The sequence below is a fragment of the Neodiprion pinetum genome, chromosome 6 (assembly GCF_021155775.2).
Source record: "Neodiprion pinetum isolate iyNeoPine1 chromosome 6, iyNeoPine1.2, whole genome shotgun sequence".
Lineage (NCBI taxonomy): Eukaryota > Metazoa > Arthropoda > Insecta > Hymenoptera > Diprionidae > Neodiprion > Neodiprion pinetum.
In genome coordinates this window covers 28,892,897-28,919,353 of record NC_060237.1, presented here as the reverse complement: position 1 = coordinate 28,919,353, position 26,457 = coordinate 28,892,897, and the positions used below count along the sequence as shown (strand labels likewise).

Sequence of the window (26,457 nt, the reverse complement as noted above, 5' to 3'; positions counted from 1 at the left end):
TTTGTTTTCCGTTACCTTTTTTACTTCGGGGCAGAAAACTCCGTTGCAGCGGGTGATATCCGAGGAGAGGGTGCCTTCTTTCTCCCCCTTCGTATCCCGCGGAAACATCGCCCGTGCCGAGAAAATAGAGAACTGGCTGCTTTCCATTTTTTATTCCCCCAAAGCGTTCAGCCATTTTGATTCGTTCCTCGCAACGCGTATTGCGAATCACGATTTCTTCAAATTTCACTCACGCTGCAGCAGAGGAGTGGCGTAAGAACTTCCGTTGTGGAAGATACAACGAGACCCTCAACTCGCGGTTCCTCGAGAGCAATTTGTAAACTGGTGCAGGAAGGTGATGCAGTAGTTGGACAACAGCGTCATAAGTCGGGAGTGGTTCAAGGGGTTGGGGGGCTGCTCGCGGGCTCCCCAGAGGCGGCGGGCTAAATATATCCACCCTTGACAACCCCCGAGGGAGAATGTCAAGACAACATGGCCGACGCCCGACGCTCGACGCCCGTCATCCGACTACGAGCAGCGACTCCGACCCACGAAACCTCCACCCTATGTGTGCACTAGCCTTGTATTGGACAACCCTCGCCGTGGAAATCACCCCGGTATACCTTTCGCGTATATAGGAATAGCGGTGTGGTCCTCGACCCTCGCCGCCTTCGCCGCCACCGCGCGTGTAAGGCGGACGAGAAATCGCCCGGATTTATACACGGTAGAAAATTTTCCTCCTCTTTCAGAAATTGAAATTTATAAGTCGGGAATCAGATCTGTGTTACACACACACACACACATAGAGAGAGAGAGAGAGAGAGAGAGAGAGAGAGAGAAAACGCTGCAGCTCCCTTTATTTCAGCCATTTTGCAAATCAACCGCCTCCGCACCGGAGACTAAACTTACCGGGGGAGACACGGCGAGGGGGTTGAAATTAGCCGCCTTTAAGATTACACTGAATTAACAAATTGAAAAAAGACCTCCTCCTCCTCCCCTTAGCCGCCCCTTGAATTGTTCTTAAAGGTGGCATGCCGGGCGCCTGCCGCCGCGGCACTTAGCCTTAAACTTAAAGCGAGATCCTGCGCAAGGATATCACCTCGACAAATTCATGCAAATGTTACTGCCTGCACGGTACATGCCTCTCTCCCTCTCCCTCTCCCTCTCGCGTTTCCTCTCTGCACACGACTGCCTCTGTACATCCTCGTATAAATTATGGCCCATAGTACGTGTATGGAGAGCTTTACACCTATCTGATATAACGGTAACTATAGGTGGCAGGGCTGCCACCTTAGCCTCGCTGTAACTGTTACTACTTCTCCTTTCTCTCCCTGTCACATACGCCTCTCCATGCGAGTACATCAAACTGCATATCATCGCGCTTACCGAGATGCCGTCTCACAGGTAAATATGTACTCCGTTTCTGACGCTCCTCGTCAATTGTTCTTCTCGATACTGGATTTCACATTTCCATGGATGTATTCGGAGATTTTTCCCTTATTTTTTACACCATGAAATTATCAGGTTCGTGAAAATAACTTCGAGACAGTGTAACGACGGTGAAAAATCTGGCAATTCGTGTCCGCTGGTTCAATATCGAGAGTCTCTAATGATGCACAGGAGTCCTCTGAATGGTACGATTTTTTTTTTTTTTTTCACCGTCAAAATCGACGCATGCATTTTTAAGAGCATATTTTTCTCAGCTTGGAGCACATAAAAACGCTGTTGTGCGTCGCTGGTTTCCGTAGCTCGTGCGTTATTTTTGGAACTCGAGATAGTATAGGTTTGAAAAAACTTTCTTTATTCTTTCTTCCTTTTCTTTGTTCACTTTTTATATTTTTTCTCTTCCGTCGTCGTTGTTGTTGTCGTTTTTTTTTATATCGACTTGGTTCGCAGCGGAACCGGACTACCCGTGATTGTTTTTAAGCTTCGGAAAGCCTTGGGACGTACTTGAATAATACAACGGATTCAGTGATTTCTTTCTCTCTTTCTCTCTCACTCTCCTCCCGGATTCTCACCCCTCATCCCCCTTCACACCGGTATTTATTATTTCTCAACAATCAGGTGAATAAGTAAAATAGGCCTGTTGGTGTGCGAAACAATTCGGTGAACAATATAGAAAAGACGAGTAAGAAAACTTTTCGGCGACCCATTTTCGCGTGGTAGTCGTTTATGCCGATCTGGAAAAAGAGCCGAACGCGAATATGGTGCAGGGCTGCAGACGATGAGGAAGTCCTTTGTTATTCTTCTATTTTTCTCTTCTTTTTTCGTTGGTCTCGAAGAATCAGCCTTTTCGCAGAGGGTGTTCGGATGACGGGGTCCGACTTCCTCCCCGTGTCTGATTGGCGAACTTTTCGTATCGATTATAGTCCTCGGTGATCTTATGCAACCCCTCGGCACCCCCGCAAGCGCCGGTAGAGTAGCTACTCTAGTGGCTGCGAATGTAAACTTTAGGGGTTGAACTTCGTCCCGGTGGCAGGAAGGGAGAAGGAGGAGAGAGATACGCGTATAGCGACGACACGGAGAGTGAGTGGCAGTAAACTCAGGTGTCGTTTGCGTTTTCTATTTAGCCGTTTCAGGGTTGTCTGCTATAGGTCGGCGTTTTACTGCCTCCAGGAGGGCAGACGCCAACTTTAACTCGATTTGAATTGAATTCTGAGTTTTACGTCCGATGGGCAGGCGTCTCTCTTACATTCTCCGTCCTCTCCTCTCCTCGCCTCACACCGGCCCTTTGCTATCACTATAACTCACTCGAGATTTCAACCAATATTCGATTGGTCTACCCACTCGGACACAACTCATCGTCACCTGCACCCGCAAACTCGATCCAATCTCACTCGAACTCGACCCTGACTTGTGAACTTGAAATTTGCACGAGTGCAGAAGGATTGGAATGCAGTTTTTTCCTCGGCGTTTTTCGTCGTTGGAAGTACAACGTTTTTCGTTAAATTCTCGAGAAAGAAATTTAATATCGTGAATTCTACCATGTCATAAAATTATTTTATATTCTTCTCTCGGGAGAACGAACGATCATAATTGGGTTCTGTAGATCTTTAACACGCCTCAATTTCTATCACGTAGCGTATCGTTCAGTAGCATGGTCGTTAAGGAACGTAGAATTTTTTTGGGATACGCTAGGATATAAGAAAAGGTGAAACTAAAAGTTGGAAAATTTGAAAGAATCGTTTGAGAAACGAGAGAGGAAACGGTTGAATTCTGAAAGTGTTTGCGTGGGTTTTTTGCCTCCAAGATCGCCGCAGCGCTTTCGGGCTTTCGCTCTCCTTTTCCTGAATATTGTATTGTTCAAAAAACATCGTCGGCCCTCCCACGCAGGGATAGGAGCCTATCGACAACGGCGTTCCTCGTACATTTATTGCCTCTTGGACCCTCTCCCTTGTCCCTCCCCCGTGCCGTTATCCTGCCCGGGTTACGACGTTATATTTGATATTGGATAGACTCGGTATACGTATCATTGATGTCGTAAAACCTGCCGTAAATAATATTTAATAAATGTAATACTCGGGGCAAAATGCCGTTTAGCCTCCGTACCTATCGCCCATAACCCCCTCCCTTTTTTCTACGCCTCGCTCACGTCATCCTCAAGAACCACCGGGTTACACTGCGCCATTATTATACTCGCCCACACAAAACCCCGTAGCGCATTAACATTCACATCGATCACCCCGATAAATCGAACCGTAAGATTGCAATAAATTTAAAAACATCCCAAGTTCGAGCTGTAAGCTTACTGACCGTACCTCTGCAATTATTTTGCACCTTTTTTACTTTTCCACGTTTTTTTTTTTAATCTTTAGATCAAATTTTTCATCATTTCGTCATTTTTTCTCTCCGAGCTGAGAACCTCGGTCAAGCCATAGCTCTTTTTCACTCCGTTGTTTTTTTTTTTTGCTATGATTTTTGTTAACTTTTAATGCCGTTATGTAACGAATCACCGACTAGCCTCGAGTCACGCGATATTTTACTCGATAGACCCAATGCTCTATAGGAGCAATAGAGCTTCAGCAAAAAAGCACAAATTTGTATATTTGTCTGATTGCAAGTATGGAAACTAAGAGATCCCAAGTTTGATCTTGATCAATTTTCACATCTTTGACATCACGGCTGGTTCTGTTTTACTGTCAAGTCGGTTAAAACGTTGTTTACAAAATTGCAATACAGATGTAACGAGATGAACGAAATCATCATATTGCAAATTGGAAAAGCTTGTTCTTCCTCTGGCTAACCGCAGCTGGTCTTCCTTCCGAAGAGTGTCGGTTGCTTTCGAAAATGTTGGAGTCAATCCAGACACCGTTTTACAGGATGATTTGAACGATTTGTAAGGCGACACCGGGTCGTAGGCGTTGGTCGGTCGCCTCGAGGAAGCCGGGCTTCAGTAAAAACGTATAAATATAGGAAATGTCTTTCAGGGACGAAACGCAGGACACCGAGAAGGATTTCGGTTCCCTCTAAAGTCCCGGTGACTGTGGTCGGGAAATTTTGGTACCCGTAGTTGACCAGACGCGCATTTGTCATCCAGTCTCAACGCTGTCTGTCCATCCGTCTCTCGGCTGTATCTCTCCTTCGCCCGTTGACAGCTTTTTCGCGCCGTCGAGGAAAAAGGGAGGAAAGCGGTAAACAGTCACACCCACGAGGAAATTAGTCGTTAAGTGTTTTATGTATCCGGCGAAGCGAACACGCCCGAAACCGAAGTCACGTGGCTCGCAGCCTCGGCGTCGAGACGTCCTACGACGGTTCCAACCGACGGGAGAACACCGGCTTCCAATTTGTGAACGTGTGAACAATTTATACACCGGCTCCGCAGCCTTCCAGCCCCCTTCGGCCCCGCGCAGACGCCACCTCCGCAACCTCACCGCTGCCCCAACGAATTATCGTGAAACAGTTCCCTCTTATCACTCCGTACGAACCGTTCCAGGAAATGCACGGTCTCCGTTTTTTCGCTATTTGTTCCAGACACGCGCGACGTCCGAGTCACGTGACATAGGAGCTTGATTTTTTCAATTCATATTCTGCACTTTTTCGTTTTTGCCGCTCAAAATTTGTCTGTAAAGTTCGATTCATTTGTTTAGAAGATTTGCTGCTTCTTCACTGTACCGTGTTCACATATTGAAATTTATGTTATGGACTACAAAATAACCAAAACTGAATGTCTTATATTTCCTTGACACTTTGATCTCAGAATTTTCAACGAAACTGCTAATTAAATATCAATTTATTGAATACTTATTGCCTACTCTACACACTTCACCGTTTAGAATGAACGTTCACCCTCGGAGAATTGAGTTATTCCACTGGTTGACGTATATATTCAAGGATTTGAAATACATTTCTTTACAATGTTTAAGACCGTGCATTCATTAGTCGCAAGAGACCGGAGTGGAAGTTTTTATTAAGTAATTCAATCGCGATGGAAATTATTTCACGAGACAGCAATACTCATATTTGCAGTTTTTTTTTTTCTTTTTCTATTTCTCACCGTAGGTAATGCAATCAAATTAGTAAATGCGGTTCTGTTTTGGATTACATGTTATTCCGTCAAACTATCAAAGCGAATTGGTAATTATGAAAAACATTTGAGAATAAATCGTCGTAAAAAAGAAAATATACGGATTTACTATCGTCCTCATGACTGCGTATATTTGAGGTAAATAATAAAAAGCGAAACCTCAGCGTGACGAATAAAGCGGCCGTGAAACGGCGAAGATCAGAATACAGAAATCCGTCAAAGATCGGGCCTGGCGTATAAACGATGGCAAACTATCCCCGCATCTAATGCATACATAAGAGTAAAGGGATCCGCGAGTTACCTGCCGGAACCGATCCGCGGACCAGGAATAGCCGCAGGAACGTGTCCGGCGTCGAGGAAAAGATTTACAACCAGTTCTATAATCCGCTATGAGGATATCGGGGTCGACCTTCAATCGCGTCGGATTAATGAGGATGGAAAGATTCGACTTCGCATCAGAGTCCAACTTATAACAGCGTCGCGACGACGGCGTCGTGCCGCCTCCTGTGCGGGCCTGGATCTCGACGTTAGCGAGGTGAGGCCCGGCTCGCTTGGTTGTCACTAGCGGGGTTCGGGGACTTGTTTTTAGCTCGTCGGGCCCCTCGGGGCCCCCCGTCATCCGTCGCCCTCGGGAGCGCCGCGCGTTTCCAGTTTTTTCCCTGGATCCAGCTTCCAGGCAACAGCAGCAGCAGCATCGAGCTCGATCTAATAGCTGAGCAACTCCTCGGCCCGTCGAAGACGTCGGCGGACCCGACGACGAGAGAATATACCAGCCTCGACAGACGTACTCCTCGGGATCGACCTAATGAGGATAATTCCTGCATTGATTGCCGAGCGAATGGTGCACTGGCTGCTTGGTTGGCTGGCTGGCTCGCCTGCAGCCCAGAGCCGTCCGACCAGGCGGTAAATCATTCCTAATTAAACGATAGATATTTAATTAGGAAGCCTGCAGGATTGAGTTAGTTATGAGGTATTCGACCGTGGCTAAATAGCCCGTTATCGCAGTGGGAGGCTTCGGATGGACGCATGCATGCATGCGCGCCCATCAGCATCGACACGATCGGCGCGAGGAGACGCTCTTGGCATCTGGCGAGATCGGGGGCGTCTGCGACGACCGGCGAGGAAATAAATAAAATTACAAGAAACAACACTCTGTCAAAATAAAAATATAAGGAGCAATATCTCACGCCGAATCACTCGCTCGTCGCCGTACCGACGAACCGTTGCTCGCTTCACTCGTTTCGTTATTCGTCTTTATCCCAGACGCCCGACGTTTTATCTCGACACGTGTACCGATCGGTGATACGAAAACGCTGAGCTTCTGAATTCACGAATAATCCAGGATTTGGTCAATTAACGGTCGAGTTCTCGCGACAAGTCATCGACGTTCAGAAATCACTGTTTCAAGAATGGAAATAAATCACGCAAGTTATCTGTTGAGGTACGCGGCACTGCTCAGGTCTGGCGCATGGGATACTAAACAGCACACCGTGATATCCGAGAATGATTTGTGACCGTGTGACTATGCACAAATCTGTGAATGCACGGGCGGTTCACATATCCGTACAAGGAGAGCGATTCTCGTTTATTCACGATCGATTTTGGAGCGAGAATTTCCGGAGATCGGAGCCTTTGGCACTTCTCGAACTCGCTCTTTGCCACCTGCTGCAAGTATATTTCAGAAAGAGCCCCGATGTCGCGTGACGTATAACGGCGCGATAACCTCACGGCGGCTATTCTAAGTTGCCAAATTGAACTGGCTCGTAAATAAATATGGTTAGTGGGCAAGCCTAACCGTACAGATCCCTTTTGCCTTGGGGCAGTGTGGGGTAACTGGTAACCAGTAAGTGCCTGGGGCGGCCATCTGTGCCCTGGCTGTTCCAGTGCAAGCCACGTGGGCCGGGCAGCAATGAGTATTACCATTTACACGGCATTTGTTGTACCGTTTCGAATACATTAGACTCGCCTTTGATAAATCGTGCCTCTTTAACCGACCCCGGAAAGAATGCCGGTTATACCGAAAGAACAGAAGCTCGGGACATCAGCTGGAGCGGTACTAAAAGAGAGTCGGAAATGGAAAAGTGATTTCTAACGTAAACGAGGAAACTTTGATTGAGATGAGAATCTTGAAGAATTGAAATCGAACCTACACTGATAAAATTTTAATATATATGTACTACACAATTATTGCATAAAAGAGTTATGAATTTACGACATCAGATTACAAAATTACAAATTCGGTGTAGAAACGTAAATTACTATGCATTTCTTTTAAATTCACAATAAAAATTTTTGGTTTTACTAAAATTTAGAAGAATAACACAAAAAAAAGTAATTTCAATTTACTACGTTGTGTAGTAAATTTATTGTATTTGTAAATCCGGAAACTTATCACAACATGGGTCATTAAAAAATTGTAATTTTTTTAATTTCCGTGTAACTATATTATCTTCTATAACGACATTCTGTTTCATCGACACAACTGTGCCGTCAAGTTTTTTACAAAACAAGAGCATTGTAACAGCACGCCTGAATCAGTGTTTTCCCCATTTGTCAAATTGAACCGAAGCCGTTTCCTTTAACGGCGTTCCGATCCTTTTGTCAGATTGCTCTTAGGCCCGTGATGGGTCAGGGTGTATACTGTATAGATGGAAATTCAAGCCAGCTGAAAGACATTCGAGACCAGTTCAGTAAAATGGCATCAGAAGGGTGAGTCGACGATGGCGTTGGCAAGGGGAGGCCTCGCGGTACGTCGGACGGAACAATTAACCGAATTTGCATTATATCTCTATCAAATTACTAGATTCGTATTATTGATAAAATTGCCAATTTGAGGGTGAAGTGTGCGGCGGTATCCGTGCCGGGGAAACTGGGGGTCGCAGAATGAATGCTCCTCCAGTGTTCATTTTACGTCGATATATATTCCGGGGTGGCTAGCTAACTCGGGAACGCTATATAGCAGGGGTGGACTTCCTTTTACACCGATTACGAAGGGCCCCAAAACCGGGGGGCGCCTGTAACTCTTCGACGTCAAGATTCCTGATCACGTCACACTTACGATTTTCTAAATCTTACGATATTTTTAAAACGATGGCAAAACTGTCCAATTAAAAAAAAACTGCGGTTGTTGAAGATAAACGAACCAAAAATACAATTATAAATGTCTCGGACCAAGCATTACAGGTTTTTTTTCATCATTCATAGCCGACGATGTTAAACACTTGTTTCTGGTTACTGGCCGGATCTTTTTTTTTTTTTTGTTGTACTTTTCAGAAACTTTCGAGCATATCCAGGGTGCCACTGGCGCTAGGGCCGGCTCTGACCACTTGGCTAAGCTATCGGATATACAGGAACGAGATCTCTCAAGCCGGGTAGGCCAGGACGATTGTAGTGTCACCGGGTTGTAACTTGACACCCTAGCGCGCATACGCCCCCCCTCACACATTGCAGGGAACGCAGTCGACGGTCTGCGCGCACGTCAACATTAGGATTAGTGGTGGTGCGCTATCAGCGAGCGCACGGCGCACACGCGCGCGTTTCGTTTTTCTTTCTCTTTTTTTGCTCGTGCTTTTTCATCCCACTTTTCGTTCGTCATATCCCGATTTGTCCGTGTACGTACAAATTAGTCACGAGTTAGTTCGAGCTACGAAACGAGGTAGCCGCGACGAGAACGAAGGTTGGGCAAAATTTTTTCGCAAAACCAGATGGATTGGAATACAAAGAGGCAAAAAAAGAGGCCGTTAATCATTTCATGATAATTGATTAAGCTCCTGTTCCGTACCCCGCGGTGATCGCAGACACGATTTTTTTACTACCGGATAATTACGCGCACAGTGTATACGCGTCGCGTGAGAGTTAATCATGATCAAAGCTCGCGCAGAGCGACCAGCGACTGGCTACTCTAGAAGTTTATTAAATTCGTTTTTGTTTTTTCTCCACATTATTTTCACTCTCTGTTTTCTAATCGCTCGATTTCAGGCGCAGTGCTCGTTTAATTAACCTGTTACCGTCGAGACGAGGCAAGGCCCACTCTTCGTGCAAGCTCATCAATTTTCAACCGTATAATTGTAATGTGAAATAGAAAGAAAAATGAATTGTGTTCAAAAAGGATGGGAGGAAAATGAGGCAATAATAATGAAACAAAGCTCTGCGTCGTTAGTCCGTACGCTTCGAAACCTGCGAGCACGCATGCCACGTAAATACGGAAATGAAGGGGCGCCTATGCCGCGCTCACGTGACGAAATGCCCGCACGGTGCTTTTCATAATTAAGTAATCAATCCTCAAGTAGCTCCTGAGATGAGGAATTAATGGCTACACGTGGCGAACACTTCACCCTCCGATCTTTCGGTCGCAAATTGTTTAGCGATTGTGTTTTTTTCTCAAATTTTATTCAGATATCTTCGGGATTTTTTTAGTCTCGAGTAACCTTGACACTAATTTTGAAAAATAATCGTACAAAAAATTAAACAAGGATAAAAGTATTTCGAAATCCCAGCTCCCCCTGATTCCGAAAGCTAAAACTCCCGAGCTCGGGCAACTTTTTCTATCAAATTTTGGCCATTCTTAAAGTGTCCCTGCAGTCAACGGGGTTTGCCCACCCCTGGAGCCAATAGAGCCGTGTGCCTGCAGGACAGGGTCGAGGCATTGGAGGCGAAAACAGGGACTATCCGAGACTTATTATTTTCCTACGGCTCATTGGATTTGTAGCGACACTGTGGCACTATCAATTACACGAGGTTCGCGCACCCCGACACGCGGGAAACTCGTGCGTACCAAGTTGGACAAACGAATGAGAAGGCGCATGCGGCCTTCGGTAGCACATCTGGCACCCCTAGTTCTCCTCGTATTTTGCGGGGCAGAATTACCGTCGGAGAAAATTTAGAGACAGAGAGAGAGAGAGAGAGTTGGAGAGAATATTTCAAATCAGATTAGAGTCCGAGAAACGAACGTGAACTGCAGATCCGTATATCGCGGATGAGAAATTGTGAGGTTGTAATTTCATTGAACGATGGAGCAATAAAACTCCCGCGTCTCTGAATTTATAATTCAATCCATACGCCGAAAGCACCGCACGGGAGAATATTGCATTGCCGTAGCTGCACCGGACCGAGGAAATCGAGGGATGAATAGGTCAGGTTAATCGGAAGCTTCGTCGAGATATTCCCCGATGCACTTGGGTGCACCCTGCAGTGCAAATTGCCGGCCATCCATGATTTAGCGAGGAGTTTCGTGCGAGCACGGATCATCCTCCTCGGTTTCCACCTCGAAATTACACGCAATGTTGCCGATGCAAAACCAGGTCCGTCAAAAATAACTATTTGCCAAATTCCATTTGCAGAAGCTTTTGCTTCGGTGTCAATTTGTTTTTCTGCAACGGCGAGAAAATCGAAAGCACAAGTGTAATCGGAAAATAGTTTCAATCTACCAGCCAGCTTCGTCTTCGAGATATAACCCTTACACCGTTTTGAATTTTCCTACACCCGCAAAGCGTCTGTCAGCCAAAGTGTCAAAGTCCTTTGAAGATAAGCGTGGTAGCTCCGGTTGATCCCCGCCGGGTTCGCCACCCCGTCACTCGCGCCCTTCGTCGTTCTCCCTGATCTCCCTTTCTCTCTCTCTCTCTCTCTCTATTCTCCTCATACCTCTCCGCACGGATGACGAAGTGTCGTTGCTCGGGGGGATTGGCGAAGCCCCCGTTTTCAGATTAGATTAGATTAGTTTAGATTAGCCAATCAAAAATTACAATGGTAGTTCTAGAGCAACGCGAGAACCCAAGTTTCGTCCTTCGGAGGGGTTGAGTCGTGTACAGTTCTTCGGGGGTGGTTCGCCTTGACACTCGATACTATGGACACTTTATTAGATTTAGTTCGGCGGAGCACGAGCAGCTGGGGAGATCGAACGAGATCCTAACCCAATCGAACTAATTGACGAATAATTGTCTGCTTATTGGTTCCCCGTTTTTCCCACACCGTCGACGGTAACTTGCCGCTCGCAAACTTCGCCGCGTCCTGTAAATAAGTAATCGAATCGTACCGGGTTCGGCGCGGCGAAGGCAGTCCGGTGAAGTTGATGCCCCACCGAAACCCTGATTTTTATTACAAGCGCCTGGATAACTCTTCGCCTTTATTTCGCCGCGGTTATTCCTCGCCATCCAATCCGCGGCGTTTCCGACGCAGTTTCGAAACGTGCTACGCCTTTCCGAGTGCCATGCACCCGAGTTCAGAAGTTCAACAGTGCCAGCCTACGGGCCTTTGGATGGACCGGCGCGTTTCACCCTCCGCGACATATGGCGGCGTCGAAAAATGCGTATATCATTTACTGCGGCCATATGATGCCCCGCGTCATTGACGCCCTGGCCTGATTTTCCTACTCTTGTCTCAGGGTGCGAGATAAAACTAGATTAAAGTCGCTCAGACCCGCTATCGACGAACGAGTCGAACGAAATTCAAGAGAATCCTGATCACCGGCTACCAATGGTCTCCATGCTCGTCGGCACGAGTATCTGCCCGATGTAGGCACATACGCAATGTCGACGGTGGTTATACATATTTGCAGTCTGGGTACAACGGCCGGGAGGAGGAGCCGTCGGATTAGGTTAGCCGGCTTGTTGTTTGCCGTATTAATCATAGAATCAACCCTCTACTTCCTCATTCCGAACCCTGTTCCTCCTTGCGCATGACCGTCGTACGCATAGCTACATACACATATGTGTATATTTACTGTTCTCCGTTCCCTGTTTACCGTTTACGGGTTACCATTGCGACCGAAAATTCACGACGACGTAACTCGAGCCGTCATTCCTTCGCCTAAAATGCAACATAGGGAAGAATTTTCGGCGGGACGTAATTGCCCGTAGGAAATGATCAATAACGAAGTGCGCGTATTAACCGACTGCGAAAGGTAATTAGGAGGATACTTGTTGCGGACGATGGTATTGGAGCGGGAATTTACGGTGAGCCCGGTACGGTCGTAATAAGATTCCCTCTAATAGCATTACACGGCTCATTGAGACTTTCGAAGTCCTAAACTCCGGCCGACTTTGCATCGGTGTTTGACTTAACCGGAACTTCCCTCGGCAGATTCCCGCGTGTAGCCTGTCGAACGGAACGGTCGAGATGTTCGAGACGTACGATCGGGGGGATCGAGCCGACTAACCAGATAACCAGATAAGTCGCGGGTGACTCGAGTAGTCGGTGGATCGAAGTTGGTCCCGTGATCCAATGCACCGCCGTCGATCGGACGAACGGCCGATCAGAATTCAGCGGACGTTCCTTCTTAATGCCTATAAGAGACATATGCCCGGTTGAAAAAAACTTAAATACACACATTTAATAGCTTAATTTATAATTCTCGCGGTAAGAAGTGGAGTCCTCGGCCCCGTTCGGGAGACAGTCGAACCGCGCTGACGACGACCGACGGAGGAATCGTTCCATAATGCGAACAGTCCTGGTGCTTATAAGGAGCGTCATCGCCGTGGGTGGTCCGTCCCTCGCCGATAGACACCGGCCCCCGGCTCTCACGAAATTTCCCAACCGTCGAAGATGACGCGGTGAGAACCGCTTGGGCCCAGACCAAGGCGAGGCGAGGCGAGCCGGACTAGAACCGACGACCCTGCACTGTTCCATAATCTACGCGGCAAGACGAGCGAGTTCGAGCAACGACGCGCACTGAATCACTCATCGAGGACTGACCGATACCGTCGAGTCCTCCCCGACTCGGGCCTGCTACCTATTAACTCCGGATCCGGTGTACACCCAGCGTTCTACAAGATTACATTATTTACTACACCGTTTCTGTCCGCGGAAACTGATTATCGGGCACTCGGCGATGGCCTGTATAGGGCACGACACGTTCCTATTGCTCACTCCGTAAGGCTACCAACGCCTTTTACCGACTATCCGGTACCCGGCGAGGTGCGTGATGGATGTGTCGTTTTCAACGATGGTGTAATGTACTCCCGGTGTTTCCCGCGGATTTCTTTTTTATCATTCTTATTCTTATTATTCTTACTCCTTTTCGTCGTGAGAGGTGTTATATGCGTACAGGTATCCAAGCTGTCCATACTTAGCTCTGCAGGTCGAGGTTTCCAGATGGAAGGTGCTCCTGTTCGAGTGACGTTTGCTGCTTCGATGGTGCATCGCTGGAATTAACGATCCTTCGACGATGCCGGGTCGTCCGAGTGTCGAATCGACTCGCAACGTTTCGGTTCCGCATATCCGCGGAAGAGGTTCGAGGTGGCCGAGAGGAATGCGTGTATTTCTTGCCGGGATTCTGGCCATTCTCTAAAATCCGGTGATTCTTTCGGGCGTCTTCGGGGATGATATTTGCCCGGATCAATCCATATGGTCGCCATGGCAACCGGTCAGCGGCCTTGCTTGTCCACCCCTCTTGGCTCGGCTCTGGAGGCCAGCCGAACGAGAGAACGCCGAGCGAACGCTGGACCCCTTCGAGTCCCGCATGATTCCTCTCTTATTCGCCTCCTCTCTCGCTCCCCGTCCGAGGGTAAACCGCTCTCCCTGAGCTTCCTCTCGCTCCCTCGGCTAGGAACTTTCTCCGCGAGGTCCGGGGTGTCTTGGAAGGTCTTGGAAGGAGAGAAGCTGCACACCGTCGTCCGAGGCGAGCGAACGAGCGTCCGGAGCAAATGTATTCATGAGGCTTTGTTTGCGAAACTGTCTACACAGCTCCTTTGTCCTTTCCATCTCGACCCATCGCTGGGCGTCCCCGCACTCCTTGCCGGCACTCGATCGGCGTTGTTGCGAGACGCCGTCGTTACAATCGGACAAACTCCTCCTCGGCTCTTACTCCGATTGAGTCGTTCCTCCGGAAAGAGGGAAGAAGGGAGGGTGGCTGCCAAGTTCGAAAGGGCCGCGCCGATCCTTCCTCCTTCCTCGGGCCGCCGCGGACGATCGGTTGCGGCTCGACGGATTGCTCGACGAGGAGCTAACGAACGAGCGACAGATGCAACGGACCGCGGTAAGAAACGTATCGATTTTGAGGGGACCAGGTCGCCTGCAACACGCGGCAGGACTCTCGGAGGACGCACGGAGGACTATGAAAGGCGAGCTATCCGTCTCGTGAGAACCTCCCGGCTCCCCACGCCTCCGTTACATTCTACATGCAAATTTATAGAGATACTTCGGACAGGATATGCGCGAGGGTGTGTATCCTCAGGGGAGTACAAGCCAGGACTAAGAGCTCTTCCTTGTCCCGTCACTCCGCACCGCAACGCGTTTTCCAATCAATCGGTGTAAATATCGAGGTATCGATCCGGCTTCCGGTCACCTGGAGGAAGAACGGGATCCTCAATCGTCCCGGCGATTCGTATCCGTCAGCCTCCGCCGGGGTTCACCGACCAAAACTAACGGCTCGGGTCCCCCGGTTTTACCGACTAATTTGTGTCCCGAATCAGCGATTCTATTCGCGAGTTGCCGATTCGGAGAAACCCGGTGATTTTCCGCCGCGGTCCGATATCGATGCGTAAAAAGTCGAGGGAACGTGCCGTAATTGGTGAACCAATTACGATACTCCAATGCCGAAAGCGGCCCTTACGAACGAAATCGGCAAATCGGTTGCGAACGTTCGCTCGCCCCCTTCGGCTCGGCTGTCTCCTCGCATAGCTTGGCGCCTCGCCGGTCGTTCATCACCTCTACGTGCTGCCACCGCCTCGCGGAGCGGACCGTTCGACGGCTCGCCGAGAAATTGCCGAGGTTCCTGCCGTGGTTTATACCGGGAACTTAAACCGGGCTTAGGAAAAACGGGAAGTCTTTGCGCACTCCTGTCAATCAGACGTCGCCGGTTTTGCGCCATCCGGTTAATGATGATCCACTGCTCTATCTCGCCTGACTTTTGCAGCCCGTCGCGTGCGTGTGCGCCTGTTGTACACAACCGTAAAGAGAGAGAAAGCGAGAGAGAGGGAGAGAGAGAGAGAGAGAGAAACTGGACGTGTAGGTATATTCCCGCTGAGTGGAAATCAGCTTTTGAGAAATCCCCGTGATTGCTCGTCGCGGTTTTTCACGACCCCGCGTTCCTGGGAGGGTTGCACACCTGTCGATCTTAAGACGTGGTCTCGGGTAACGCGTGTTGTTCGTCATCGAGGAATGAGGTCCCGTCGACGGACCATAAATCTCCGCTGTCCGATACGTAACAATTATCCCACGCTTCCGACGACCGACGAGCAGCCCGCGTTCCTACCGCTCCGTTCCGTTCTCCCGTACAGTCGATAAAGAACAAGTGTAAACAAATCCAGGGCGAGCATGGTCCCCGCCATCCGTATGTTACCGGCTATCGCAAGGGTTGCGCAGTCTTCACAATCACTGTGGGTTCGATTCAAAGGCCCCGGTGCGCCTTTATGGACGCTGCCACTCAAAACAGGTGGTTACCAGCGGCACCGAGGGGTGCTGAGAGCCTCCCTGGGGTGGGAGGCACTCCAAGAGTCGCGTGCGGCTGACTCAATTATTATCATCTCCCGCCAAGCTCGCTAAATATCCTCGTCGTTCCATTGTCACGGCTCATCCTCGCTTCTGAAAGACATTTTTTTTTTCTTCACCAGTGACAGTTGCATCGTAATCTGTCGTGTCACGTGTCCGATTCGCACTCATCACTTCAAAAACAGCCTGATAACTCCAAGGGTAATTGTAATTTTGCAGTATGGAAGATGGTCTTGTACTGTCCTTTGACTTAAGTCCGATAACGGATGAGTTTGATTTCAGACGTATAGATGATCAGACCACCGCACCGTGCCGATCGACAGGACAGTCCAAATCTCTGATACTGGTCTCGGCACTTGGTCCTCTTCGCAATAACGATACTCCAAGACTTTCAAATTGATGGTTTCAGCTACCCTTGTTCAACTAGTACCTGGTCTGGATAATAGAATTAAAAGATCAAGTCCGAGGCGCCAGTAAAAATTTGATCGTTGTCGTTTAAAAGGACGCCCTTCCTTCTGGTCGGCGACGACCCGTGACGTCTGACATCTGTTCCGTAGTTCCGTCTCCGTTCCTCATCAGCTCTTCACCCTCGTTCGCGACCCCCGCTCCCCTCGCATAGGCCATTCCGGTGAACCACTGGCTCCATCAAACCCCGGTGCAGTTTCGTTTTCTCGAAGAGTCGAATCACGCAATTCTCCTTTGGCTTTCCAAACGATTTGAGCCGGTAATCGGGCGGAAACACTCGGTTCGCGCCCACGTCCCGACTTATACCCGCGCCGTCGGCGTCGGCGTGTCCGCCCCCCGAGTAAAGTGATTTGATATAAGGGTATAACCACTCGCTTGAGCGAATTCCGCGATTCGCTAAGCGCCCGCCTGCCAAGGTTAACGAGATACTGTAAATTTAAGACTCTGGCAGCGCCTTCTAAAAATCGGTGTCTTTCTTATCCGTTCGGCTCCGTTCATCGTCGGCCATTGCCTCGCCGCAATTGCGATCGGTTTTCCATTCGAGATAGGCGTCTCGTTGTTCCGTATGAACATTGCACTACAAGCATCCGAGTGTAATGGAATCATGTAACGGACAAATAATCTACCGATAATTCGGATCGGCGAGTCATTTACCACGCGAAGGATCGTAAAGCGGCCGGTTTTTAGGGGCTGTTGATCGGCAACTCGGTCAGCTTGCAGTTTCTTAAGAATTCAGCAAATGGGGCCAGGCATTAAACGGCCAAAAATGGCCTCGCGGACATCGTAAATTCAGCCAATTAGGGAAAGACGGAAAAAAAATTTGCGATCCCTGCCACAAAAGAGGGGGGCTACAAGCGCGTGGAGCCTACGTCAGGAATGTGTATTCGATATTATCGATATATACGTATATATAATCTGGTTCCGATCTATTTCGCTTGCTAATGGAAAACTTATGCCGAATCATCGATCCATTATGTATCAGCTACGGAGAGCGGTGAAGAACCGCAGAAAGTGCGGGGGCCTCGAAACCGTTTGGCACACATTACCGCAAAAAGTTTGTCAAAACTCCCGCGACGAGAATGAGGCGAACGAACCATTTCTACGGTGAGTCTGCGCTGCACCGCCAAATCGGACGAGTGCAAATTACGGCGACCGTTCAAGGTGTAATTCCGCTACTAGACGGCCGACGAGTTCTCTAGGTCATAGATGATAGCGGCAGGTTCTGGCAGCTTTTCAAGAAACACCCCCGAAAGCCTCGTAACCCGTCTTGAAATCTTAACGCCCAGCCTCCCCCTCCCCCCCCCCCCCCCTCTCTCTCTCTCTCTCACTCTCTCTTGGTACCACGGCGTCTGGACCGATCTTGTTACGGTTATTTCGCGTCGAGAATTACCCTGATATGGGGGTGGTTCTACCCCAGCCTATGCTATATACGTTTCCTCGGAATATCTTAACTCGTCTGGTCCTCCGGTTCTCCGGTTCTCCGGCTGCTACGCGTTTCTGTTTCGCCGCTTTTCTCCTCGCTCCGCGACTGTGGTTTATTATTTTCCTTTGTACACCGATCCTCGCTTCTTATATTCTCGTGTGTTCTCCTCTCTTTCTCGTTATTAATGTCCCGCCTCTTCGGCTGTCCTTGTTCCTCTTCGCTTCCTCCCGCCATTCACCCCATCCTCACCTTCGAGGCAGATCCTTTCCTCGTAGCAGAAACTCAATAGAGGGCCGATCAGCTTAATGCATATTGATGCGCGCCAAACTAAGTGAGTGAAAAATCGCCATCGATCTGTCCGGGGCATATATCCCTCTGCTCCGCAAGGGTATACTATACGTCGGGCTTCACTTTATTTTATTCATTCGACATTCAACCTTAGGTATTCATTTTCTCGGTTATCCTGCAAGAGATCCCGAATTTCTCTCAGTCCCTCTATCCCTCGGTTATATCCACCGCCCCATCTCTCTCCGCTACACCATAATTGCTTTCGATTTATCCTTCCTCATTCGTGAATCCGCGCCTTGACCCCGATTCCTCCTTCGATTCTCCCCCTTTCCCGGATTCGCAACAAATCAACGATATTCACGGCGCGCGACGCGGTGACTGGAAGCTAAAAAAAAAAGGAGAATTTGAAAAAAATGAAAACGAAAAACGAACGAGTCAACAAATGAACGCCGAGCGTCGATTGAAAGTATCCCAGGAGGGAAAACCGTCGGCCCTTCGGCCCTGCGTGTGGTTTCATCATATATTGACCCAATTTCGAGATTGGGAGAAGCAAAAATAATTACCCGGACAAATATCGGGCGATGTGGTTATTTATCCGACGATTTTTCGCTCCGGCGAGCCTGCGCGGTCGACGAGCCGGCCCCCGCACACTTCGGACCTTTTTATTTTCGGCTCCTTTGGCCGTAGGGATGCTGCAGCGCGACAGACTTGGGGTTGGTTCGAATGCATCACTCCCCGCGGTATATCTATACATTCTCTCCGGACCCCCGGGGCCCCATATGCTACTCGCGACGCCCAAACCCATCGCACCAGCTGAGTGTGTTTTGATTTCCCTAATAGACAGACGCCGGGGACGCCAGGCTTAGGTGACAAAGAAGGCCTGTCGGTGGTCGGAAGCTTGCGGTTTGCCGGAGAGAATATGCCGCGCCTACGCGATGCTCAGTTTTTCGAGAAATTCGTCCAAGTTTTTCTTTCTTTTTTAAAACTTTTCCTGAAAATGCCGTAACGCCTTTATAAATCAGTGTACTTTGTGTACAGAAGATATTATTTTCTAGTATATATGTAGAAAAAAAACAAGGATTTCAAAATGTAACGAGGCAATCGCAAGTTATAATACTATTTTCTACGTTGTTACATTATATATTTCTCGCAAATCGAATCGGTCAATTAGAAGCACGGGTTATAGTAGTCTGTATCAGTATTATCCGACGTATTAGGTTCGCGTGTCTATCCCTTGTCAAGAGCTGGGTAATATCAGATGTTGGCAAGCACGCACGACACGCGTTAAAAAAAAAAAAACAGAATGAAAAAGAAAACAAACGGAATGTGAAAAAGAGCGGAGCGATGCGTCGATATAACGTCCGGTAATGACGAGCAAGGAGTTATTACTCAACTCAGGGTAGATGGCGGGAGGGGGGGGGAACACCCTCCTCGTATCGCGCGACCCGTAAAAATCATTAAAATTACCCGCGTGTTTCGAGATAAGCCAGGCTTGCGGGGTACATCGGCCGACTAATGACAGGTTTGCAGTGTAGTGTGGCATCGTGCCTAACAGATGACACAGATCGATAAGATGAATCTTATCCAGGCGTATGTGTGTATATGTGGTAATGAATGCACACAGGCGTCCGTCCAAAACTGCTTCAATCAACCTAAGTAAATAGGCATCGCATGACTCTGGTCGTCCTCCCCCCTCCCCCCTTCCCCCTTCCCCCTTCTCCCCCCTATAATCCTTCTCCTTCTCCTTCTCCTCCCATCACTCTCACTCTCGCTCTCTTTCTCTCGCTCTCCGTAGTTCACGGACGCATCACGAAACCACACGCGGCCGATTGTAGGTGTATAACCTACTGGTGCCAATACACGTGACGGGATGGATCGGCTCGCGGATTCCGACGGAAATCGGACGTCGAACACAGTGTCGGATGTGATTTGCATTCATTAACTGCAGCACAAGCGGGGACTGATTGACAATCCGTACGTCATTGTGACGTCACCCTGCGAGCCCTCTGCAGCCCTCGACCAATCGTAATCAATTACGATAACGATTGATTGTTACAGCGCTCGCGGAATTTCCTCCTGCTACGGAATATCGTTCCATCGAATCGTCGCGTTATGCCGGCAGGTTCGTTGCCGTTTTCAGCTCTATGTGAAAATCGAATGCATAAAATTAATGAACCGGCGTATGCGGCTATTCTCGCGAATTGTTCGCAGGTGCGATAACGATCTAGAAAGTTTAAGGGCGATCGTATCGACGACGGTGAGGTAGGTACGACTGGAAGATCGGGACCAACGCTAGGACCAATTCCGACGGCAAAGTCGGTTACACAGAAACCTGTATATCAGAAGGGATGTCAGCGAGACTGCAAGGACGACGGGTTTCATTAATCTCGCAACGTACAGGAACAAAAGAGTGTTGAAATGGCGTCGAACATAGGTACGGAGAGTTTCGTATGGTCGGTTCTAGGGTTGGTTGTTTACCGGGCACTTAACGAGACCTCGAAAAGCAGGAACGAAATTGCGGTGCGGTGCGATGCACGCCTGGATGAACACGTCACAATCGACCGTGGCCGTCTCAATCAACGAGCAGGCATTGATATCCATCGCGGGGCTTTGTGAGGGATGTAATAAAAAAACAAAAAAGAAAAAAAAAAACAAACAGCAAAAAAACAGACGATAAAAAGAAAAATCAGGGGGGGTGGAATTTCCCACTCGAGACGACGATCGCGAACCGTCCGCATGAACAACGGTAGGTACCAAGGCAAAACACAACAGCTTGTCGCAACTATATTGCACCGCCGGCAATAGCAATCAATGTTGAGTGTGTCTACTAAATGAAGGGCACTAGCGAAGCCGGGGGTTGTGGCGTAAGGACACGCGACCACCCCTGCACACGCCGCTGCTGTTACGTACGTCGTCCTTCCCGCTGCTGCTGCCGCCGCCGCCGCGGGGGCATTTTCGAGATTAATTCGTGTATCGCTTACCGCCCCTCGACTGTCCACCTCTTACGTTCTCAAGGCTGACTAATTGAGTGGACGGAGAGCCGGAATACGATCGGTCCCGATTTCCCCGCTGCATCGGGACACCGGACGGCCGCGATGAGCACCGCTGGCCTCAAGATGTCCTCCTCAAGACTATCTCGGCTATTCTCCCCCGGGAAAAGGATCTCCTTCCCTGTTACCACCCCCAGCTACAACCACCCTATCTCGGCCGCTCCATGGCCCGGCTATTCAAAGATACCCGTACCTACACAGCCCTGCTTTTGCCTCGGTGCAAACACAACGGGAAACACGTTTTCGACGAACGGATCAAACCTGGTGTTGGATACCGGTTGTTAACGTATCGCCGGTCCGTCAAGTGCCGCGTAATCGGCTACAGAGGAGTCACTTTTTTCGAACCATCTCCGGAATCCGGGAAAGGTGGAATATCTTAAATAATGTAAATGAAAATAGTTGTTGCTCACCGATCGATTATCACCGGATCGCTCGGTGTTTCGTTTCGGTTTCCGCAGCTCTTCTTGTCGCAGCACCGACTGTAATCAGAGAAGGATAAAACTCGTTAGCGAAGAATGATTATCTCGTCAGGTTTACACCGTTGCGTTTGAACGTCACTCGTCCCATCCACGCGATTATTCGCGACTAGTTCAAGGCTGCGAAGCGTACACTTCGAATGATCGAGAAATGATCTCTGAGAACCTGCTTCCCCGAATCTGGATCTTAAGAAGTTAAACGCGTATTGAGATGCCGAGAAGCGCTGCATCGGCACTTCATTAGCGATGCGGAGGAACTCTGGTCCCTGCGTGCGGCATGTGCGGCATGTGCGGGGAACTAGATCGAAAAAAATAGCGAGTTCCCGTGGGATTCGGAAGGGTATCCCCCGCGCTCTCTACCCGCCGACATCAAGTCCCACGGGCCAGTGACTCAGCCACCCCCGCGCAGCGCACGGCTCGTTACGTTTATGGTTTACTGCTGCAAGGGTGGCTCGGCTGGCTGACTGGTTGGCTAGCTGGCCGACGGTACGACGCGCCACCCCCTCAGGAGGGTGTGGAATTATTTCGAATGGCGTTGGGGAGTGACGCGTAACGCAACAGCGTATCTCCGAAAAGCGGAGCGCGTAATTCGCGGCTTCGACTCACCTGCACATCACTTCGTGGGTCAGCAGCACCCTGCACATCTCCGGGTTCTTGTCCTGTCCCTCGTACATGATGGCCTGAAACAAAAAATATACAAGAACGTCTTACGAGATCTGCTTTTACGAGAGAGAGAGAGAGAAAGGGAGAGAGTGATAAGAAAATTAATACGATTGTTACAATTAATAAAAAGGAAAAAACAGAAACAAGTAAGCAGACGGAAAAAAAAAATAACTTGAAATATGTAGTATCAGAAAACAAAATAAAGACCAGAAATTAAAGCAGATTACAGTGGAGAGAAAAATAGAGAGAGCGAGAGAAAGTATTTGTTTTTCATCAACGACTATAACTTCACGTTTGAACAAATTCATAAAAATGCCCAATAATACTTGCTCAGTTAATAGTTTCTAGCAAAATTAACATTTATATTCAAAACGAATTTTCTTTAGACGAAGAATACAATTAGTCATGAAATCCCACACGGAGCAAATTATTGTCGAAAGAATAAATATTATCCTTATGAAAGAAGTCGTAATTGTTAATAAGGCATTCGGTAGTGCTAATAAAATCTTCATCCAATTTTCTGGTCTTTTTTTTCCATCGTTAGTCGGAGAAAGAAAGTGAAAGATGGGAATATCGGAGAATGCCTTCTCGATGTTTCGGGGGTGCCAAACTGTTCTTTCGGCAATTACTGCTTCCCGGAAGGACGCGAGTGCCTGGAGAGCGACGCAGGACCCCCACCGGAGCCAGGACCCGCACTCGGCTAAGCCGGGGGCGTTACACGCAAATCCGTTAAGCCTACTCCACGATCTTCTGATTGATTTTTATTTAATGACAACATACTTTGCTGTCCCGTATATTCATGTATTTATGTATAGAGGGCTTCGGCACCGGATTAGCCTCTCCTGGAATAATGACGTTCCGAGGGGGGGTACAACACCCGAGCTTTTGACGTTTACAAGATAGTGCTTACCGCGGAACTGTGACCCAAGAGCTTTTTCCCCCCCTTTTTTTTTTATTTCCATCTCGAAAAATTGTTTTGACGCGCCGGAAGAGAGAATCGAATGGTTGAAAATGTTCCCTTAAATTCATTCCACCCCGCAACGCGGCGTTTAGGCAAGCTGTATAATAACGAAAATTTCCGTATAGATGTTTCCGCTGTGATAAAATGTAAATAGTTTGAAATACAATATCCAAGGGAGTTTGTGCGCGAATGGCGCGGCTGTGGGAATGGCTGGGGCGAGCTACGCCGGGGTGGTGATAACGATATCAAACACACACCGCGAAAACCGGGGATTTAACTTTGCCCCGGGATTTTGCGAAAACCAGTGTCAAATATTTATGCCGCTGATATAACGAAATTGCAACTCAAACGTACAGGCGGGGGGTCGGCATCCCTCCTCCTCGTTCTCCGCGCAGGTTAAATCAGGGATCCTCTCGGGAGGAAAGGACGGAGAGACGAGGCGAGCCGAGGCGAGGCTCTCGTGTGGAGAGATACTTACAGGTATACCTACCTGCGACGAGAATTAGACGTACCTATACACTAATAGGAAAAAGTCATGCGAGCCTATTTGTTCTTTGAATAATTAAAACTAGCAACCACGATGCGTACGTAAGCTGTCATGCCCCTTGCATTCCACGCTCCAGGCGGACTCTTGGCGAAATAAATAAAAGCTCACGATCTATTACGTACCGTGTTTAATTACCGCCTATCCACGATTCCGGGTGATTCGATGGGGAGATAGATTCGTGAAATTATCAAAAAAGTTGAAAAACAAAAAAGAAAAAACAGATTAATAAAAACGCCCGGTGTCTAGGTGCGGACAGGAACGAAGTTTAAACAAAACTAATTTCCCCGACGACCAGGCGGATCCGGTGTGTAACATCGGGAACTAGTTCGTCACTGCAGGCGAGTTTAAAGAATAAATAACTACGGTACTGCTGACACACTCGATGTACGGTGTATAATACTCGCTGTGCAAACATCAGTCGCGTGTCGATTCGGTGTCACCGAGTTCTTTCGACCTCTCGTGGTTCAGGGTTCATTGTATTCCGTGTGTTTAACCGGTGATTAACCTTCCGAAGGTCTGAAAAAACAGCGGAAACGCGTGCGGTTTCTGTTTGTTAACACGCGCCCGCCTTTCGACACCTTAAAAAACGACCGATAACCTCATAGGTGCTTCAACCCTTCGATCTTCCGCCGGGTCCAGAGGCACGCGATGTTCGACTGGGCCCCGGGGACCCGGAAATGAAGCGGAGGTGGTCCCCAGGTGCCATCCTAGCCCAGACGATGTCTGGTGTTTGCGATACCGAGACAGATCCACCCGCGCGGAAGAACCCGCGACGTTGACTACACGACGTCCTCGTTCTGAGGGTGCGACCAGTCAGCAACGTCCCCGTGGGGCTGACTTCCACTTCCGGCAAGTCCCAAAAGGATTTCTTACACTTTGCCCCCCCCCTCGTATAATTCCCACGGGAATTACCAACGAAGGACTAATAGCGATAGATCCGATTACGGTTTTCGTTTAGTATTTTACCAATCGCTGCTGGATGCTGTGCTCCTCGCAACATTTTTTCTACGAGGAAAGAAGTATTCTGTCAAAAAAAAAAAAAAAAGAGATTGAGAAGGTTTGAAAAGTTCCGTCGGACTGAGCTCTCTTTTCACTGAGTATATCAATTTTTACTATTTTAATTGTCACTCTAGGCAATCAAAAATTTTTTCCAAATTGACTCGGGAGATACTGATAATCAATAAGTTGCTGGTAAAAAATTTGCGATTGACGAAACATGTTGTTGGAAAGTGAGAAAGAAATGTGTGCTGACTCGAAGCTAATGAGTTATGACAAATGTAGATAAAAAAAATTGCACTTTTATTCAGGGTGAATTTTGTTTAAGGAATCTTCGTTCTAGAAAAATGAATCTGAAAGCAAATATAAATTGATAAAAATAACGTAACAACGGATGATATGTTGATTATTACACAAAAAAAAAAAAAATTATCAGAACAATATACTACATGTTCAATAAATTCAACGACCGGCTGTCGCCGTACATAACAGAGTCAATTTCCGACAGCATTTCTTAGTTAAAGGGTCTACAGTGAACGTCGAAGTCGAAACGCGGGGTTGATTGAAGTAAAATAATTCAAGCAGCCGGTAAAACCTTCGAAAATCGAATCCGCGGAGTATCTGGAGGGGTTGTGAAATTTCGAGGCAAACTTCTATCTCGATAAAATTAAGAAGAAAGGCCAACAGACGACGCAATGCCAATACAGACGGTGAGAAGAGGGTAGACGCGACAAGCGTGGATCTGTAGATTTACACACTCTCAAACACACAGGCACAGACAAACGCGCGCACAATGAAGCGGAGGAATAAAAGAGCCTCAGATAAATGCGGAGATAGGCATTCAAATGCGGCGTAATGATTTCTATCGCGAATCGATTCGGCTATCCCCTGGGAATCGCTCCTATCGGTGGACCAGCCCCTGCACACTCCCTGTCCCTGTAGAACACGCGTCGAGCTAACATCGACTACAATCCTCCCTCCCCCTTCACCGTGTGGCGCCGGTTTGGGGTCGCTCTTTTCTTATCTATCCAAGGATTAACTTATCTCGAGCTTATTATTTCCTTAATCTATAGTTAAATACTCATATTTTAGCATTAGCCTTGCATATGGGGCGCGACGCCCCGGGCCTGAAACGACACATACGTGATCTGATGAGCCTACGTCGGGTCTGACTAACTTGTGTCGTCCCACGCGAAGGAAGTTGCGAATTTGCTTTATCGGGCCCTCGAGACGCTGAGAGCTCTTCGTTCGAGATTCTCAAGCTTGCGAAATAGTTCCGTCAAACACTCGTGTGAATGAGAATTGATATTTGAAATTTTTAACACATTTTCAGAGAAAATAACAGTAATTAATAAAAATTTGCACCCAAGTTGAACGATGTATAAAAGTATTAATCAACCGCGGCGATTTTTTTACGATTACGAAAAGTTTATTACCGCATAAATAACTTCGAGCTCGTGTAGATATTATTATTACTGTTGTTATTATTGTTGTATTTAACCGCAGAGCAGAGATGCGACAGGGATTTTTCAATGCGTGACAAAAATGAAAATCACCGATTAAACTCGTGTATTATAGGTGCGGGTATACGTAATTATTGTTGTTACTTTACGCTGCGATACTTTGCGCGATAAAGGCTGTAAATTTTTCGCCGGGGAGA

The 26,457-nt window shown here is 48.1% G+C and overlaps 1 protein-coding gene across 2 annotated transcripts in view; it reads right to left on the bottom strand.

The window, feature by feature from the left end:
* The window catches only part of kn (EBF transcription factor knot), a 66,583-nt gene that overhangs the window by 21,932 nt on the left and 18,194 nt on the right, over positions 1-26,457 (bottom strand). For both annotated transcript variants that reach the window (XM_046631908.2, XM_046631907.2), the window contains exons 5-6: positions 22,237-22,310; positions 21,565-21,633 (exon numbers count right to left, since the gene is read on the bottom strand). In XM_046631908.2, coding sequence (XP_046487864.1) covers positions 21,565-21,633; positions 22,237-22,310 — 143 coding nt within the window. The remainder of the gene's footprint in view (positions 1-21,564; positions 21,634-22,236; positions 22,311-26,457) is intronic.